The 20,608-nt window shown below is 35.0% G+C and overlaps 1 protein-coding gene and 1 pseudogene across 1 annotated transcript in view; one reads left to right on the plus strand and one right to left on the minus strand.

Annotated features, from left to right (window-relative positions):
- SPATA17 (spermatogenesis associated 17) overlaps window positions 1-20,608 on the plus strand; it is a 289,180-nt gene that overhangs the window by 23,708 nt on the left and 244,864 nt on the right. The window contains exons 2-3 of the mRNA XM_074222685.1: window positions 8,452-8,541; window positions 9,563-9,644. Of these exons, the coding sequence (XP_074078786.1) occupies window positions 8,452-8,541; window positions 9,563-9,644 (172 nt within the window). The remainder of the gene's footprint in view (window positions 1-8,451; window positions 8,542-9,562; window positions 9,645-20,608) is intronic.
- Window positions 5,025-5,318, minus strand: LOC141511166 (small ribosomal subunit protein eS24 pseudogene; annotated as a pseudogene).

The following is a 20,608-nucleotide window of genomic DNA, read 5'->3' on the forward strand; positions in this document are numbered from 1 at the left end:
GTCCTATTGTCTATTAGAAATTGACAGTGCTCATTTTGATTGTTTGAGGTCCTGGGCAATAGGAAGTATAGATTCAAGCTTTTTATTCTTTAACTGGGGTCTGATCCCCATTTGTCTTTGGCCAAGATGTTGCCTATGCAGTCCAGGCCTTGCCTTTGCAGAGGTTTGTTTCCTCCAGACTCTGCCTATACAGTGGTTTGTTCCCATCCTAGTCCTGTCTTGCCCCAGTGTTCCCAGTGTTCAGACTTGCTACTAGCAGCCAGGACCTCTGCTGTTGTCAAACTTCTGCAACCTAGATGGCACAATGGCTTAAAGCCTCCTTCTGGCTTTCTCACTCTTTGGACTCCCTTGGCTTTACTTCTCCTTTCCGCCAAAGAAACAGACCATCACTGAAGATCTTCCATGATGACCACAGTTGAAAACTTGTTTCGATCTTGTCTTTCTTTGGTGGGATCTGCAGCTTTAATGTCTCTGTAGAAGCTTCATTTAGCTTTACATTAAATGTAAGGAAAATCTCCGGGAGCCTGCTAGCTTCACACTGCCATCTTGGCTCTGCCCCAGAAGTCTTCTGGTGTAATTTCTTCGGTGTTTTAAGTTATACAATCTATGAGATTGGCTAAGATAACAAAAAAGGGAAAAAGATCAATGTTGAGGAGGTTGTGGGAGAATTAGAACATTAATGCACTGTTGGTGAAATTGTGAAAGGATTCAACCATTCTGGAGAGCAATGTGGAACCATGCCCAAAGAGCAATGAAACTGATCATATGCCCTTTGACCCAATAATGTCAATATTAAACTTATATTCAGAAAAAAATTTGGAAAAGTCCCACATATTCCAAAATATTTGTAGCAGCCTTTTTTATATTTTAGAAATTGAGGGAATGTCTGTCAGGGAATGGTTGAACAAGTTATGGTTTATAAATGTTATAGAGTACTATTGTTCTATAAAGAACCCATGAATAGTCAGACTCTAGAGAAGCTTGGGACAAATTGCAGGACCTGATGTTGAACAAAGGGAGCAGAATAGAGAGAACATTGTGCACATCAACAACAACATTGTGAGTTGATCAACCTTGATGAATGCAGCTCTCCTTGGCAATTCAGAAAGCTAGTATGACCCTAGGAGACCAGCCATGAACAATGCTATCCCCATCCAGAAGAAAAACAAAACAAAATAAAACCCCAAAACTACAGAATCTGAATGAATACTACATTCACTTTTTAAAAATTTCTCTTAAGTTTTTCTTTCCTATCTCATAGTTTTCTTTCTTTCCCCTTAATCCTAATTCCTCAGACGGAAAATGACTAAAAAATGTAAACATGTAAAACACAAATGTATAATGTACAATAAATACCAGACTGCTCAATGCTGAGGGGAGGGGGGTGCGGAAAGGAGAGTGGAAGAAATTACATAACTTAAAAATAAGCATGGGCACATGGATGAATATTTTTTAAAAAGATTTTATAACATATAATTCAAAAAATAAATTATCAATAAAAAAGTCAAAAGGATGAAAAAAAATTGACAGTGCTTAGCCACTCAAACATCAGCTGTGTTCTCAGGTCTCTTGTCTTTGCCTTACCTGTTTCCTGTTACTAAAATATCCTCTGTCACTCCCATCCCCATTTTCCTTATTGAATTCTTACTGATCCTTTAAAGCCAGGGTCAAATTCCACCTCCTCCAGGAAGCCTTTCCTTTTCTCCCTTGCTAATACTTATGCTCCTTATAACCTAGATAACACTTTATTTTCTAATTCTCTAATTATCTTAGTCAAGTCAATAAGCACTTAGTAAATGCTAAGAGCCATTGGACAAACAGGGTTAAGTTACTTGGCCAGGGTCACACAGCTATTGATTGTTTGAGGTCATATTTGAACTCAAGAAGATAAATCTTCCTGACTCCAGGCCCAGAATTCTACCCACTGAACCACCTGGCTGCACAGGAAATACAAAAATACAAAGATACCTCTCCCTTCTATCCCCCATTAGATAGATATACATTAAATTCAAAATAATTAGCCAAAAGAAGACTCTAAGAGAGACTGGGATAAGCTTTTTTATAGTAGGGAAGATTTTTCGTTGGGACTTGAAAGAAGCTAGGGAAGCTAAAAGGGAGAACATTCCAGGTTTAAGGAAAATGTCCATGAAAGGTCTGAAGTACAGAGAGGCAGAGTCTTAAATCTAGAAGAAACAAAGGACAGGGAAATTTCATGGATTCACAGAGTATGTGGGAGTAAGGTGTTAGAAGAATGGAAAGGTATAAGGGACCAGGTAGGAGGGGGCCAGACTTTAAAGGGTTTGGGTTTCAAATAAATTATTTGATGCTTGATTTAGAAATGACAGGGAGTCATTCGAAAAGGAGAGGAGATCTGTGACATAGTCAGACCTGTACTTGGGAAGATTAATTTAACGCTTATTAGAGATTGTACTAGAGTGGTAAGAGACTTTAGGCTTAGAGACCAACTAAAAGGTGGTGTCCATGTATAAGATGGTGAAAGACTACACCCGTGTGGCAATGTCAGAGGAGAGAAGTGAATATATGAGAACCGCTACAAAGGTAAAATTAGCAGGTTTTAGCAACAGATTGAATAATTCGTGGTGAGGGAGGATGAAAAATTGAGGATGATGTGTAGGTTGCAAATCTGGGTGATTAGGAACATGGTGGTCCTTTAATAATAATAGAGAAATTCAGAAAAGGGAGAAGTTTTAGACATGTTGAATTTAAAATGTCTGTGAGAGCCTTCTTGTTTTCTCATCATTTTCAATCCTGATCATTATCATGATACTAATAGTTAATCTAATAAGCAGTTGGGCATATGAGGCTGAATTCTGGGAGAGAGGTTAGGGCTAGAAAAGTCATTAGCATGGATATAATTGAATATATGGAAGCTGATGAGACCACCAATTTAAATGATAATGATGTTTGTCCTTCATTCTCAAAGAAGACCATGACATCAGGGAGGTGATACCATGACAAGCAAATGAATTGGATTTGAGTGAGGGGCACTGTGCTAAGTCACCACACTCACTTTCTCCTCCTGAGCCATCTGGATCCAGTGGCCACATATGGATCAGGATGACTGGAGAAAGCCCTGAATGTAAGGCAATCAAGGCTAAGTGACTTGCCCAAGGTCATAGAGCTTATGTCTTGAGTCTGGATTTGAACTCCTGTCCTCCTGACTCCAAGATCAGTGCTCTATCCACTTCATCACCTAGGAGAGAACCCTGGAGGACAACCATACTCAGGGAAAGTATGATCTGGATAAAGATCCAGGAAAGAATTAGTGAGATAGAAAAGAGAAACAAGATAGAGTTACATGGAAATCTAGAAAAGAGGCTGATAAAGAATGAAAGGAGTGAGAAGAGTTTAAATTGAATAATGAGGACAAGTGAGAGAGAATGGGGATGACAGACAATTTGCAAGAATTGCATTGGAGAAGGTTGGTTTTTTCTTTTGGCAACAAAAATGACCTCTTCATGTGAGAAGGAGTAAAGGAAGAGAGATAGTAGCGGAAGGCATCTGAGTAATATGAGATTACGAGGGAATAGTGATTTTCTGGATTGAAGAATCCAACCCTCTATTTGAATATTAGAATATTTAGAATATTCTAATTTTTTCTTATTTATTCTAATTCTAATATTTTGAATATTCTAAACATAGAGGCAGCTAGGTGGTACAGTAGATAGAGCACTGGCCTTGGAGTTAGAGGATAGAAGTTTGAATCTGGCCTCAGATATTTGACACTTACTAACTTGGGCAAAGTCACTTCACCCTGATTGCCTCGCATCCAGGGCCGTCTCTAGTTGTCTTGATATATATCTGGCCACTGGATCCATGACTCTGGAGGAGAAAGTTCATGTGTTTCTCATGGCATCACTTCCCTGACTTCATGGTCTTCTTCAAGAATGAAGGACAAGCATAATCATCATCATCCTCATCCTCATCATTTTGAATATTTGAATTTTTGCCCTTTTCTTGTGCTGTGACTCAGCTTCCATTCTCTAAAAATTATTTTGTCATTCACATCTATCATTTTTTTTCAGTACTCTGGAATAATGTTTTTCAGCATCTGATAACTTGAATTCAATGTTAATAATTATATATTTTCTTTACATTCCTTATTTATTTTGAGTTAGTTTCTGGTTAAATTCTTTTCTATCTTTCCCAGGCCATGGAGTGTTTATTCTATTTGATAAAGAAAACAGAAGAATAAGAACTGAAATTTTTGCTATCACTTCTCCATTATTATCTCATCTCAACTAAGTTAGTTATTTGATCTTTCTCTTGCTTTTAACATAGCCTAAAAAGTTATATAACAGAATCAGGTTTAATGTTGATTATCTTACCTTGAAAATAAATATATTTGTATTTTTTTCAGCATGAGTGGTCAAAGTGTTCTTTTGTTTTAAATAACTACCAGGCCATTTACCTCTAGCTTCCTGAATATAATTTTATTTATTTTAGTTTTTTTTTTGTTTTTTCTTTGTTTTTTTTTTTTTTTTGCAAGGCAAATGGGGTTAAGTGGCTTGCCCAAGGCTAGGTAATTATTAAGTATCTGAGACAGGATTTGAACCCAGGTACTCCTGACTCCAGGGCCGGTGCTTTATCCACTACACCACCTAGCCACCCCCTTCCTGAATATAATTTAAAGCATATTTTCATTTTCTTTAATTCTCCAGATTTTAGGAATTACTTTTTTCCAATTAAATCACTTAAACATCCGCAAAGAAAAAATTTCCTCTTAAATTTTTTTTAGGATATCCAAGAAATCATTTCCTTTAAAAGACAAAATAAGAAGCCTGGGAAAATAACTCATACTAAAAGAGGCCATCTTAAAATTACAATGTGTTACAGTACTATATTTCTTTTTTTTTAAGAGTTTTAACAGTTTACGCTGTGATGAAAAATCCAAATTATCTTCAGATAAACATCCACACTGTCTTTTAGTCCTTCTGCTATGAAATCTCCAGCTCACTTTTTGTCAGCACCAACATTTGCCTTTGCAGTGCCCCTCACTTTCTTCATTCCTTTCGCTGCTTTCTTGATGTCTTTTTCTTCTCATACAGACCATGCCTTGCAAGTCTGTGCTTTGTTTCATTTTTCTTTGCATAGTCAAGGGAATCATAAATCATGCCAAAGCCTGTTGTTTTGCCACCACCAAAATGGGTTCTGAATCCAAAGACAAAAATGACATCTGGAGTTGTCTTATACATCTTGGCCAGTTTTTCTCGAATTTCAGTGCTAGGTACTGTGGCCTTGCCAGGATGAAGGACATCTATAACCATCTGTTTTTGCTGAAGAAGTCTGTTTGTCATCAACTTCCTGCTTCTGATGGTTACTGTGTCATTTATGGTGATGGCCGGCTCCTCGAGCAGCAGGGGAGGGAAAGGCCTACAGTACTATATTTCTTAAGGAATCTTTTTTTCCCATTATTTTGGCCTTTTCCATTTTCAGACTCCAGTTATCACTTAGGCTAAAATAACTTGTAGATTGGAATCAGAGGAGTAGATCACAAGGAATTAGAGAAAATTTTAGAAGCTAAGACATAACTAAATTTTCTGTAGTCTCTAGGATTAGCCCAGTGGCCATAAATTAAAGAAGAAAGCTGAGATATCTAACTCAAAGTAGTTTAAAATGCTTAGTCTCTTTATATCCCTAATTCATCAAAATTAGGCTAAAAGATTCTTTTCCCAAGACCTCTAAGATTCCATGAATAAATAAACATTGAGGAAAATGATCCATGTTGGGGAGAATGTGGGAAAACTGGGACACTAATGCATTGTTGGTGGAGCTGTGAACTGATCCAGCCATTCTGGAGAACAGACTGGAACTATGCCCAAAGCGCAATAAAGCTCTGCATATACTTTGATAAAGGATTCAAATACTAGGTCTGTATTCCAAAGTAGTCAGAAAAATTGGCAAAAGTTGGACTTCCAGGGCAGAACCAAGATGAGCTAGCATACTCTGGAACTTTTCCCTACACAGCAATTAATAAAGCTTCTACACAGACATTAAAGCCACAGATCTCATCAAAAAAAAAAAAAAGCAAAACAAGTCCTCCACTCTAGGTATCATGGAAAAACCTTCAATGAAAGTCTGTCTCTTCAGGGAAAAGAGAAAGCATAGCCAAACTAGGCAGGAAAGCCTGAGAATACTAGCCACAGTGCAGCCCAGGTCCCAGTTTAGCTAATACGGGCCAGCAGGTCCTGGGAACACTGGAGCAGCCCACAAGAAGGAAACAAACCACTGCATAGGCAAAGCCTCAACCTAAAGAAACAAACCTGTGAACTGCAAAGGCAACACCTTGGCAAGTGATAAGCTAGGGTACAGATCCCAGCCCCAGCACAAAAATCTCAGGACTATATTCCCTATGCCCCAGGAGGAGAGCTCAGCTATCAACATGAGCAAAACAAAAAGAGTGCTAAGGATATAAAGTTACTATGCAGATAGAGATGATAGAAAATGCCATCTCAGAAGAAGAAAACAATGATAAATTGCCTATATGGGAAGTCTCAAAGGAGTTTATGAAATAGACTCAAATCCAAAAATTCACGGAGGAGTTTTAAAAAGATTTTAAAAATCAAAGAAAAAAGGAAGAAGAAAAATGGGAAAAAGAAATGAGAGTTATATAGGAGAATTATGAAAAATTGAGGAAATCAACTCCTTTAAAAGTAAAAATGATCAATTGGAAAAAGAATATAACATCAAAAAAATATAAATCAAACAACTGGAAAGGGAATGCAACTCATCAGAGGCTTATCAGCTTCCACATTAAAGGATTAGAGGACCTGGAATATGATAAAGAGGGCAAAGGACCTTAGATTGCAATCAAGAGTTAACTACCCTGCAAAATTCAATATATTTTGTCAGGGGAAAAGATGAATTTTAATGAGAGGACTTCCAAAATTTTTTGATAAAAAGACCAGAACTGAATAGAATAATCAAAGGCTCAAGAGTTGCATAAAAAGGGTAAATGGAAAGGTTTAAAAAAAATACAAAGTCTCTTGTCAAGAACACTAAACTGTATATCCCTACAAGGGAAGATAATACTTATAACTCTTGATAATTGTATTTCTCTTAGGATAGTTAAAGAGTTGAATACAGTTGATATGGGTATGGATAGGGTTATAAATGAGAGATTGGTATAAATGAAAGATGAAGAGATAGTGATTGTGCGGGTTGTATTTCCTATAGAGATAGAGGGAGGGAGAGTACTTCAAGAGGCTCTAGGCATAATTAAATTATGAAGTGTCTTATTTTACTAGATACTTTAGTTAAGGAGAGTTTAAATACAATAGGGACAGAAGATGGAAGGGTACTCAGCAGGATTGAATATAAAAGTAGATCAATAAGTGATTTTTGCCTTAATTCAAACTTTAGTTAACAAGGTATTGGTGCTAGGGTTGGAGAGAGAGAGAGAGAGAGAGAGAGTATCACCAAAACTTTGGTTGGAGAGGGTTGTAGGGCTATGGTTAGGGCCAGAGGGAGAGATTGGAGTGGATAGTTTGGATATGAAATGATCATGAAGCAATTTTGCTTAGCTTGATGCTTTGGCTACAATTGGAAGGAATATGCTTGAAGTAGGTTGATACTTGGGTAGACAAGTTAGAGATGAATAAAAATTCAAGTTAAACTTTCCTCAATTAAACTCTCCAATGTTAATATAATTATTGAGTATATCCTATATACTTATAAGTATATCCTTATTAATATACTTATGAAATATATCCTATATAAATATCAGAATATTTTCTCCTTCTTCATTTAACTTCAGTGACCTTTCCTAGGATTATATTTAGCCTGAAATTATGTAAGGAATTTATTTTATTTAGGAGTAGTTGACTCAGTTGATCACTGGAGTGGGAAAATGCAGAAATTAATGGCTTTCATATTATGTTTGTAGGAATTAAACAATAAAATCAGGCTTTCTGGAGTTAAAGAATTTTTCTTAATTTCATCTATATTGGTATCTTAAAAGTATAATAGAATATGCAGTTTTTCCTATTCAGTGATAAAAATATTTACAAATTAATTGGATGCAAAAAAAAGGTGAAAGTAAAACTGTTGAAAGTAGATGACCTCTTAGAAGATGGCTCATTTTAAAATATAATGTGGTATTTGGAATAGTTTTTTTACATTGTTTTTTAAATTTTATTAAAAATGACATTCGAATTGTGATTATCTTCTTCTTTTTTTTTGGGGGGGGGGTTTGTAAGGCAATGGGGTGAAGTGCCCTAGGTCACACAACTAAGTAAGTATTAAGTGTCTGAGACTGAATTTGAATTCACATTCTCCTGATTCCAGAGTCATGCTGCATTAACTGTGCCTCTAGCTGCCCCTAAATTGTAATTATCTTAAAGAAAGTAAAGATTAAGTTTAACAGAATTAAGTTGTGTAAAAACTAAAATGTCAATTACTAATGGAATGCTTTTTAAAACAATTTTTCAGGGCTGTTGATGGATATAGAAAGCAGGAATATAAGGCAGCAGTTAAAATACAGAGTTGGTTTCGAGCATGTCAAGTGCGAGCTTATATCAGGTATGCAGATTTTTGCAAGTAAAATTTCAGATATATCATATGAAGAATAAATCTTTGGAAACTTGTACAATTATTTAGTTTTTTACAATTTTTAAAATTGTCATGAAGAGTAACCTAGAAAATATTATTAGGAAAATAATACATATCAATGCTTAGACATTCCTCCTTAGAAGAACTAAGTTTATTGATTTGACATAGTGGGGAACTCTAGAAATTCACAAATGGCAGATTTATCAGAGAATATCATTAAGTATATTATTGTCACTATTTGGTAGGTCACATAGCAAGAATGATTGACAGTAGGTGAATTGTACAACTAAGAGATGAGGTCACATAGGACTATCTATGACTTCCAGAAGTTGAAAATTCAGAGAGACAAACCAACAGTCTGGCTATTTGGAAAAAAAAGATGGAAACGTTATAGTATTCATTGTACTTATGTGCTATAGGAGAAATGTCAACAGACTTAAATATGAATACTGACATTTTCTACTTTATAAACAAGCTATCAAAAAATCTTAACATATTTGGCAATGATGAAGCTAATGTCACATAAATTATATGATCATTTAAATTATTTAATATAGTGAAACTAATTGACTATAATACTCATGGTTCAAAAATGACAGTTTATGATTCCAATACTCTACCCAGAAATTTGATCTGACATAATACCATAGTATTTGCCAAAAGAAAGGAAATTCTTCTTAAGTGAACACAGGTAGGTTGTCTCAATTCTCTTCTCCCTGTAGGATAGTGAATGGGTATGTAGAGAGAACTGAAGAGCAGAGTGGGATTCAGAATCTGGGTTACCAATACTATGAAGTTACCACTACCATGATCTAGCTTTATGGTTGTGGGGAAAGAACAAAGAAATACTTCTGCATTCAAAAAAAAATGGATTTCCATCCCTCTGCACATCTTTTAATATTTATTTTTTATTAACTATTTTAGCAGTGAGTCTGTTCCCCCCCCCAAAAAAAAATTGAAAACTTAAATCATCTCATAATTAACATTTCAGGTATTTACACAAAATGATGACGATTATACAGAAATATTGGAGAGGCTATAGGAAAAGAAAAGAATTTCGAGAAATGGTGAAGGTAACTACATAAATAATCTTTTAATTTATACAATTAAATATAAATCATTGATTGTTGTCTTCCATATTAAAAGTTTACGATTGACAAAATTTGTGAGCATACCACTCTTCTTGGAAATCCACATTTGACATTGAATTAGTTATATAAATTTACCTAAAGAGAAAATATGAGTATTTTGGAGTTGATATTCCTTACTCTAATTTAATTCTAAAAATAATAAAATGAGTCAATTCTTCTATCTTCTACTGTTCTCTAAGTTATTGGTTTAAATTTCATACCTAATGAACCTTGAAATACTTGAGGTTTGCCTTGAGGCACATTGCAGATCAGAGCCATCTAATTCCCCTAAGGGACTTCAAGATAGCAGCACTGTATGATAAGCAACTAGTTTAAAACTCAGCTAAGAGGCTTAAGAAATTAAGAAAAATATATATTTTTTTCTGAACACATAATTGGAAGACTTTTTAATCAACTTGCTTGCTTCACTAATTTTCCAATTTGTTAATATTTTCTATTACAATAATTTTTAATTTGTTCTTCATTTGTTCTTGATTAATTGCATCTAAGCCAAATTATTGTCTTTTCACTGAAATAAAAATGCACAGAGAAGGAAAATAAAAAAGCAGATGACTAAATAAAATGTAATGTAGGGATTTTAGAACATGCCCATAAACTATGTGAAGTACTACTTGGGAGAAGATCCTAATAACATAAAGTTTGTTATACAACTCTAGCATCTGAAATATAGATTTCATAAATTCCTTTATAAATAAGTTCTAGCTATCCATGTAAAAATTAATCTTTAAAATGATCAAGTATTTATTTTTTCTCTCTCTTACCCTATCCCTTTTAGAAAAGAGAAAAACAAAACATCTATAAGAAAAACTAGTTAAGTAAAACAAATTTCTATATTGGTCATGTCCAAAAGCACATTTCATTTTGGCTGCTAGGTGGTACAGCAGATAAAGAGCTATGCCTAGAATCAGGAAGACAGATCAAATCCAGCCCCAGACACTCACTAGCTATGTAATTCTGTGCAAGTTACTTAATGACTACTTACCTTACTTTCCACAGCAACTACTTCTTATAGTTAATTTGAGAATCAAATAAGAGAATATCTGAAAAGTTCTTAGTTCAGTGCTTTAAATATAGTACCTACTTTATAAATGCTCATTTGTTTACCCTTTGACCTTCCCTTCTGCATATGTGTCCACCATCATCTCTTCACCAGGAGGAAAGGTAGTATTCATCATCAACCCTCTGATTGTGTTGATAGTTGTGTTCATCAGAGTTCTTAAGTCTTTCAAAATATACATTGTTGATATTATAAGTTGTTCACTTTACTCAGAATTAGTCCATATATCTTTTTCCAAATTTCTCTGAAACCATCCTTCATTTCTTAAAAGTCCAATACTATTACATTTTATTTTATTTATTTTATTTATTTTTATTTTTATTTTTGCTAGGCAATGGGGTTAAGTGGCTTGCCCAAGGCCACACAGCTAGGTAATTATTAAGTGTCTGAGGTCAGATTTGAATTCAGGTACTCCTGACTCCAGGGCCAGTGCTCTATCCACTGTGTCACCTAGCTGCCCCCCTACAACAGATTTTAAACAAGTTTGTTTCAGCTATTCCCCAAATGGTATGTATCCTGCCTTAGTTTCCAGTTTTTTGTTTTTTTTAACCACCACAAAAAAGTAACTATTTATATGTATAAATACATACACACACACACACACACACACACACACACATATATATATGTATATATATATATGTATGTATTTATACGTACATATAGGACTTTTGCTCTTTCTTTGATCTCTTTGATCCCAGTAGTTATATTAATGGGTGAAAGTATGCACATTTTGTAACTTTGGAGGCATGGTTCTTAATTGCTTTCCAGAATCACTCTACCAATCATGACTACAACCTGCTTTCCATCTGCCTCTCCAAGGTTTTCATTTTTCATTTTTTTGTGTCAACTTTGTCAATCTGATAGGTTGTGTGAAATCTCAGAACTGATGTAATTTCCATTTCATTAATTGAAAATTATTTGTAGTATTTAACATTTTTTTAAATTTTATGACTCTAGAGAACCTAGAGATCTGTCAATTTTACCATTTATCAGTTGGGAAATGTCTTTTATTTTTACTTGAATAATCTCCTTATATAACTTAGAAATGAGGTCTCTATTATAGAAGTATGCTGCAGATTACCCTCCCTCCCCCCTGCAGTTGATTGTTTCCCTTCTAATCTTAACTCCATTGCATTTTCCTGGGCAAAATCTTTCACATCGAATATTTTCCTTCAACCTATTTTCTTTTTTCTTTTTCTTTTTTGCTAGGCAATGGGGTTAAGTGCTTTGCCCAAGGCCACACATCTAGGTAATTATTAAGTGTCTGAGGTCAGATTTGAACTTAGGTACTCCTGACTCCAGGGCTGTTGCTCTAGCCACTGCACCACTTAGCTGCCTTTCAACTTATTTTCTTATACTTTTTCTCTCTTTACTTTCAACCCCCCTCTTTACAGAGAAGAATAAAAGTGTTCTTAATACCAATATTCCATGCTTGATGCAAACAGTTTCCACTTCTTCACCCAATCACCAATCAGGGTTTTTACCTTCCCATCCTTTGCTTTTGAACATCTCTTAATGATTCATATTCTGAATTAGTTAGTTTTACTTATAACTAATCCTAGATCTACCTTTCTTATTCTCCCTTTTCTCTCTTCCTTTATCCCTTTTTTTGTCTGTTGAATTACATGTATTTTTCCACCAGAATTTTTATATCTATTTTTGTTCTAATTCCCTTTGACTAGTTCAAATGAAAATGAGGTTCAATTGATGGCTACCTCTTCCTTTTCATCATTTGTATAAACTTCTACTTATACTTCTTGATTGTGAGTAATAAAACTGTTCTCTAATGCTTTCCCTTTTCATCATTAGTGTATACTTTCCCCTTTTCCCCTCTCCTTTTTCTTTAATATTATAAAAATCCAACAAAATCATTCCCAGGTCCTGCTCCATCTAATTTGACTTTCTTTACAAATCCTGATGACCTTCTTTCTCTTCTTGTTCAATCATTTTTCAGTTGTGTCTCACTCTTTATGACCCCATTTAGAGTTTTCTTGGCAGAGATGGAGTGGTTTTGTCATTTCCTTCTCTAGCTCATTTTACAGATGAGGAACCGATACAAATAGGATAAATTGACTTGTCCTAGTTCACATAGTGTCTGAGACCATATTTGGACTCAGACAGGTAAGTTTTCCTGACTTTAGGCCTAGAGCTCTATCTACTGTGGCATGCCATTGGTTTTGTTGTTGTTTGTTTACTTTTATCTGTTTTATCCATTTTTTTAGTTTTATCCATTTCTTCATGACCTCATTTGGAATTTCTTGGCAGAGATACTGAAGTGGCTAGTCATTTCTGTCTCCAGATTATTTTAAAGAAGAGGAAATTGAGGCAAACAGGATTAAGTGACTAGCCCATAGGTCACAGAGAGATGGAGTGTGAAATAGGATTTGAATTCAGAAAGATGAGTCTTCTTGACTCCTGCTCTTTCAGTTCTTTGGGGATGATTACATTATTCCCTTCATTAAAATGTGAACTCTTCATCTTTATAAAGACTTTTCCTGACTGATCACTTGAATTTGCCTTTTTGGGTTTTTATTTCAAAGTTTCTTTTCAACAAGAATTTTTGGAAGTCTTCCATTTTGTTAAAGGTCCATTCTGCCCTCTCCCCCCAAGCCCTCAGTAATGTTATATTTTGTTGTTTTGTTTTTGTTTTCTGGATGAGTAGCTCTTGGATATAAGACTCTTTTGCCTTTAGGAACATTATATTTCATGCTTTCCATTTCTTCATGGTTGTAGCTGATAAATCTTATGTGATCCAAACTATGATGTCTCTGGACTTGTACACTTTTTTTCCTGGCTCCTTTTTTCTTTCACCTAAAACTCTTAAATTTCCTATCATGTTCTTTTGGGTTTTCATTTGGGATTTCTTTCAGTTGATATTTGGTGAATTCTTTTTTTTTTCTTTTTTAGATTTTTGCAAGGCAAATGGGGTTAAGTGGCTTGCCCAAGGCCATACAGCTAGGTAATTATTAAGTGTCTGAGACTGGATTTGAACCCAGGTACTCCTGACTCCAGGTGCTTTATCTACTGTACCACCTAGCCACCCCTTGTTTGGTGAATTCTTTCTATTTTCAACTTGACCTGAAGTTCCTAGAAATATGACTTCTTTATTAGTTGTGGTTTTTAGGTAGTCTAGTCATTCTTAAATTATCTCTCCTTTATTTTTTTTCAGATCAGTTATTTTTATGTGAGATATATTTTCCTTTACTTTTTCATTCTTTTGACTTTGTTTCTTATGGAATCTTTAACCTTTGTTTGATCTTTTCTTATTTTTGAGAAGTTTCTTTTTCATTAAAGTTTTCTACCTCTTATTCTAAGAACTTATCCTAAGTTCTCATTCCTTTGCCAATTCATGTCATCCAAATCATACATGGTTTTAAGTAAGAGGTTAAATGCCCTAGTAAATGAATAGGACTCTGTATTTCAATCAGTCAATCAACATAGATTCATTTATTAAATGCCAGTCACTACACTAGGTACTGGAAGAGTCAGACTCTTAAAATTCAATCTACTCTTGTTCTTGGGACACCTTGCCTTAAGACATGATTTCTGATGGATTCTCACTCTAGTCCTCCCACTAAGGTCTAGTACTAGTTTTATCCAGGCTTCAGTTTACTATTTGGGACTTCCCCCACTTTCATGCTCCCTCCAACTCTGCCTCCCTCTGCTCCCTCTCTCCTCCCTTTCTTTTTCTGCTACTTAATCAGATCAGTTCTGTGAATGCTCCTGAACAGAGTTTCCATATGACTCCACTCAACATTCCTGTAACTTTTCAAACCAAAGTATCTTCTCCTTGCCTCTTCCTGTTACATTGCAAACTCCTTGAGGTCATGGACTATTTTCAATGAATATTTATATGTCAGCATTTAGTCCAATGTTTGGTAGATAGCAGATGCTTCATAAATTATTTTTTGTTTATTTTAAGTGCTTACATTTTGTAAGGAGAGATAGCCTGTGCATATCTATGTGTCTATCTAAAATAAATACAATATAATTTTGGTGGAGTGATACTAGCAGCTGGGGAGAGCAGAAAAAAAACATCATAAAAGAAAGTGATAGCATAAGTTTTAAAGTATAACTCATAGAAACTGTGGTGGTCCTAATCCCAAATTCCATTCACAGTAGTAAGCTAAATCTTCAGGGCAAAACTGGTTGCACTTTCCAACAGGGCTTGTGATATCTTCCCACTGGGCACCTTAGGGTTAGGGGTAGCTTTTCTAATGCTGTAGTGTAGTTCATGAACCCTCACTGACATAATTACAATTATGACCGTCTATTGATAAAAATTAGTTGACTAGACAATTTTTTAAGAAAGGGATATTTACTAATATGGCATAATAAGAACAGTTGCAACAAAGATATCCCTAGGACTTAACTGAGTCTTGCCTCACTTGATACAGTATCTTGGTCATCTTAAGGACATTAAAGATCCCATTCACATGAAGTCTAGTCTCTTCTTCAGGGGAGTGGGAACATATTTGTTGTATATCTCAAGAGCACAGTAACCATCATAAGCTGTCCTTTTGACTAGATATATTTTATTTTGAGATGAGGGATGAAATACCTCCAGTGAGCCTAAGTACTACTGGCTACATATTCATGCTGTGCTAGGACAAAATAAATCTCCTTTGGTTTATTTCATTCCAACATCCTCTGCTTCATTACATCCCAACCTTGAACAAACAAGGTACTGCATTAGGACCATCTCTCTAAGGCTCTAAAGGTAAACTGGGAGCAGCTTGTGATGAACTTTAAATGTTAAACAGAGGAATTTTTAAGTAATACTGGAGATAAAAAGGAGCCACTGGAGTTTATTGGATAGAGGAGCGATATGCCTGGACCTTTGCTTTAGAAAAATCACTTTCACAGCTCTGAGGAGGATGGATTGGAAGAAGGAAAGATTTGAGGCAGGGAGAACAATAATGAGACTGTTGGCAATAGTTCATGCTAGAGGTAATGAGGACCTGAATTATAATGTTGACCCTGTGAGTAGAGATGGAGAGTGATGTAAGAAATGTTGTTAAAGGTAAAGTGTATAAGCCTTGGTAGATGGAATAAGAGAATAAAGGGTTAAAAAGGACACTAACTTAATCCCACCCTTGCCACAAATTTGAAGAATTCTGCTAATCATTTTGCTTAAGTATTAGTTTGAGTTTTTCTTCCATTAAATGAATCTAATAATTTATATACCATTCTATAATTTATTGTATAGTGATATGTCCTCCATGAATGAGAAAGGATTTTAAATGAGAGAAACTGAAACTTAAAGGGAAAGAGGTTTTCTCACTGTAATTTCTATGGAAGTCTTGTGTCTTTTAAGAATTCTCTTTATATCTTTTCTTAATAAGTTTCTAAATAGTGAATAAGTAAAACTATTAGAATCATAGAATCTCAGGTATAAAAGGAACTTTAAAAGTCATCTACAGGGGTGGCTAGGTGGTGCAGTGAACAGAGCACTGGCCTTGGAGTCAGGAGTACCTGAGTTCAAATATGACCTCAGAAACTTAATAATTACCTAGTTCTGTGGCCTTGGGCAAGTCACTTAACCCCATTGTCTTGCAAAATCCTAAAAAAAAAAAAAGGTCATCTACCTAAGCCTTACCTAAAACATGAATCCCTTTTATAAAAGTCCTAAGCCTTTTTCCTTGATGATCTCCATAAGCAGCTTAACAGAAAGCACATTTCTCTCTGAAATAGCAATACTTGCTAAAAAAAATTATACCTACCTTAGATTGTCAAGGATATTACAAAAATGTTTCATTCAGAACTGAACACAATACAGTTGATGTTTTCTGAGCAGGTAGAATACAAGTTGACCATCACATCCTTTCTTTTACACTCTTTTCTCTTATGAATATAACTTAGGTTTAAAATTTTGTTTTGTTTTTGACTACTGTGTCAAACTATTGAGTATTGACTAAGATAGTTTGAAGTTAACTGAAATTCCCAATCTAGTCACAAAACTCTTTACCTAGTTATACTTTTCCAATCCAATATTTGTAAAATTGACATTTACAAACCCAAATATAAAACTTTACATTTACCCTAATTAAATTTAATCTTATTAGAATTAACCTTTTTTAATGTAAAGACTAACAAACTGCCTTCTGTGGGGTGTGGGGGAGGGATGCAAGATTAGGGGAAAAATTGTAAAATTCAAAATAAAATCTTTTAAAAAAAAGATTTAACCTGTTTTTCTACCTTGACAAGTCACTTTTGAATCTTGATTCTGTTGGTCAGTGTGCTAGCTTTTTTCAGTTTGATGTCATTTGTAAATTGGATAAGCATGCCATTAATGCCTGCATCCAAGTTATTGACAAAAGTGTTGAACAACACAGGATTAAAGACATAGCTTTGATGTTCTCAAATACAGTCATGAAAAATGTGTCATGAAAAATGTACTATACAAATCTAAACAGAAAGATTCCCTTTTGATTGTGAATTTCTCCAGATGTTATTTTTAAATGACATACTAACTTTTCTGAGAACCATCATACTATAAAGCATTTCCTTGGTGAAATTTATAGCCATGCAAAAGAAATTGTCCATACTAGAAAATTAAAGTAATTGGAACTTAATGTATTGCTCATAGAGGCTTAGATGGAGAATCTATAACATGAGTCCAATAATATACACATCTTAGTCAAATCCTTCAGATGGACACCTACCAGGACTCAAAATTCAATAAGTTTCAGATTAAATTGCACATAGAACATAGCCTAGGGTTTTCAGTGATTCCAAACTGCTCAATGCTATCTTTTGAAAGGATAGTCAATCCTTTCAATGTCAGTATTCTTCCAATGATGGCATATGGGTTTGAATTATAGAGTCTCACAACTGTAGAAAATTAAAATTACAAATAACACAAAGAATGATGGAAAAACTCATGTGAGGAGAACCATGTTTTAAGAGATGCCTTGATGTAGTGTTTGGTATGACCAAAATATTAAGAAAACAAGAGTAATAACTCTAGTGAGTTGGGTTGATCCTCTATGGAGGACACATGAGAAAATATCAATAAGAACTGAAAAGGACAAGAAGTTGTGAAGAGAATCTACACACAACTTGGAATCAATATAATGCCCATTAGAACCCACAGACTCCAGCTTCAGCTATCATTCTTATGCTGATGATTTCCAAATGTATTTTCAGCTCAGACATTCACACTTCTTTGTCCAAATATTTTACTTTCTAAACAAAGTGTATTACTTGTTCCCCAATTTCATCCCACTTTGGGTCACTGCTCATGGATACTGTGTCCTTTGCTGGGGGGGGTCCTGCCTCTGTGGGTTCCTTGGAATTTGACAGGAGGGACAGAGTTGGCAAAATAAGTTGAGTCAACAAGTGGGTAAAGGCAGGAGCAGGTTGACTGACTGTCAGCTGCTTAGATTTATTTTTATAGTCTTAGAATCATATGAAACAAGCAAACTAAAATCATTTCCTTGGTTACAAAAGTATACAATTTTCATCATTAATCACATAGTTCATATAGTTATGAGTTTGATCACGTAATGGTTACAAGTGTGATTATCAATCATGTAATTAATTTTCTTGTCCCTGCTCAGACCGTGATGACCTCAACCTGCCTGTTGCCTAGTTTGTTGCTGCATAGTAAAGTTATTGATTAAACAGAACTTTCCTTAGAATAATCTTAGATATAATTTGTTTAATGGAATGCTTCTATGTTTTTTGTACTGCATATGTAATGTTTTCGATATGCTCCCTTGACAACCTATAGTGAGGGTAGCTATGTTTGTCCACCTGTCCGTTGACTCCTTCAATAACTAATTTTCCTTTCAGCCCTTGTTGGTAGACACTACGGTTTCTATGACTTTTTATTCTTTGCCAATAAACTAAGGCTGTTAGAGTTCACATATTGGTTACCTATACTAACTATTCTCTCACCATCTTTATCATATATTCCTGTGTATGATAAAGGGGGCAAAACTGTTAATTTCCCTGGAATTCTATCTGACCCATCTTGTATCAGGTTTCCCTATATATATATTCTGACATCTCCCTGGAACTCCCAGTGCTGTGTCTTCCAAAGATTTCATAATGCTGAAGCCTTTTGTATGTCTCAGGAGAGGGTCCTGTTAAATTTGGACAGAGTTCACAATCTGTTTTATTCAAGAAATTTCTTTGAAATCCTTCCTTTATAGTCATTCCACTATTAGGATGAGTAAGTTTTGCAATCAATAATAGACCTATAAATATGGGTATACATGGAATCCCTATATATATTGAAGAAGGAAATGTTGTTCCATCAGGCAATGTGACTGCCCTGAGTCTTCTTGCTGTGACTGTGTCAAACAGCTTAGAGACTCTGGCTCCCAACACTTTGCTTAGTTACCCCTCATCTCTGGCTGTTGAAATCTATCTTTTCCTTCAAGGCTCAGCTCAGGTATTAATTCCATGAGACAGTGAAGAAATAAGACAGGGTAGAAAGTATCTGAAATTTGGCAAATGGTGAGAGGAAAAGAGAAAGGAAAGAAGTAAGATGTAACTGTAAGTTGTATTTCTGCGTAAACATTTCCTTCAGACAATAGTTGAAGGGCATCTACCATTCACATTAGGTTTTGGTGAAGGATTTATTTATTTGCACATCAAATGTAGTTTAGATTGAAAGCATGTATCTATCTGATCCAACAGTAAAGTCAAAGACTCAGAAAAAAGAAATACCCTTAATAGAGTTCTTTTTCTAGGGAATTCCTAGCAAATAAATCCTATGGTGCCGGACAACTGATCATGAGATAATAGAAAGAGACAGAAAATACTAAGAATCTCAATTCCAGTAAATATGTAGGCCAAAAGAGAATTTTCCAATGACCTACAGAGTTCAAAGTGTTTGTGGTTCTGCCAGTACCAACTAATATCAGTGAAGATACAAAATGTAAGTTAATGTCTCTACTAGAGCAAAGGACCTAGAGTTATGTCTCTTTGTGCTACACGTCTTGAATACTGTGTTCTTTTCTGGGTACTCCATTTTTATGATGACCTTGATAAGTTTGTGGCTATCTAAAGAAGGCTTATTTGAATGGTTACATACTTAGAAACTTTGCTATATGATTAAAATGAAGGAATTGGTGATATTTAGCATCAGAAAAATATTGGCTCCTTGATTGGGGGTGGGAGGAAGGAGAATATCAATGCACCTATTGTCATTTCAAACACTTGAAAGGGCTGACTTAAGGAAAAAGAATTAAATGTTAAAAACTCTATGGAAATGGAATGTGTTGCCTTAGAAGATGATGAATAAGACTCTTCTACCTAAGAGTATACTATGTTTGTGGTTCTGCCAGTACCCAACTAATACCAATGTGGACACAAAATATAGATCAATGTCTCTACTGGAGGAAAGGACTTGGGGTTATGTCTCTTGGAGTTATATCTGGATAATTGTTAGACTGTTCCCTGCACCATAGGATTTGTTTACTAGGAATTCCTTAGAAAAGAACTCTATTTTGGACATTTCTTTTTCTGAGTCTTTCTTTGACTTTTCTGTTGGATAAGACATTTACATGCTTTCAAACAAAACTTCATTTGACATGCAAATAAGTAAATCCTTTACATGTGACCAAATGTTTTAGAACTGTCTGAAAGTGGAATGTGCTGCCTTAGAAGGTGATGAATAAGACATCTTCTAGCAAAGGCTTGATATATGGCTGTCCGTGATAGCATGGTGGAATTCCTATTACAATATGGGTCTCCTTAGATAACCTCTTTAACAATGAATTTCTGTGAATATGTGAAGCCTTTCCTGGTCGTCTTCTCCCCAACTAAAAGTTATCTTTCCCTTCTTAAATCCCTCATACAATTTTTTCATTTG

Source organism: Macrotis lagotis, chromosome 2 (assembly GCF_037893015.1).
Source record: "Macrotis lagotis isolate mMagLag1 chromosome 2, bilby.v1.9.chrom.fasta, whole genome shotgun sequence".
NCBI classification, from domain to species: domain Eukaryota; kingdom Metazoa; phylum Chordata; class Mammalia; order Peramelemorphia; family Peramelidae; genus Macrotis; species Macrotis lagotis.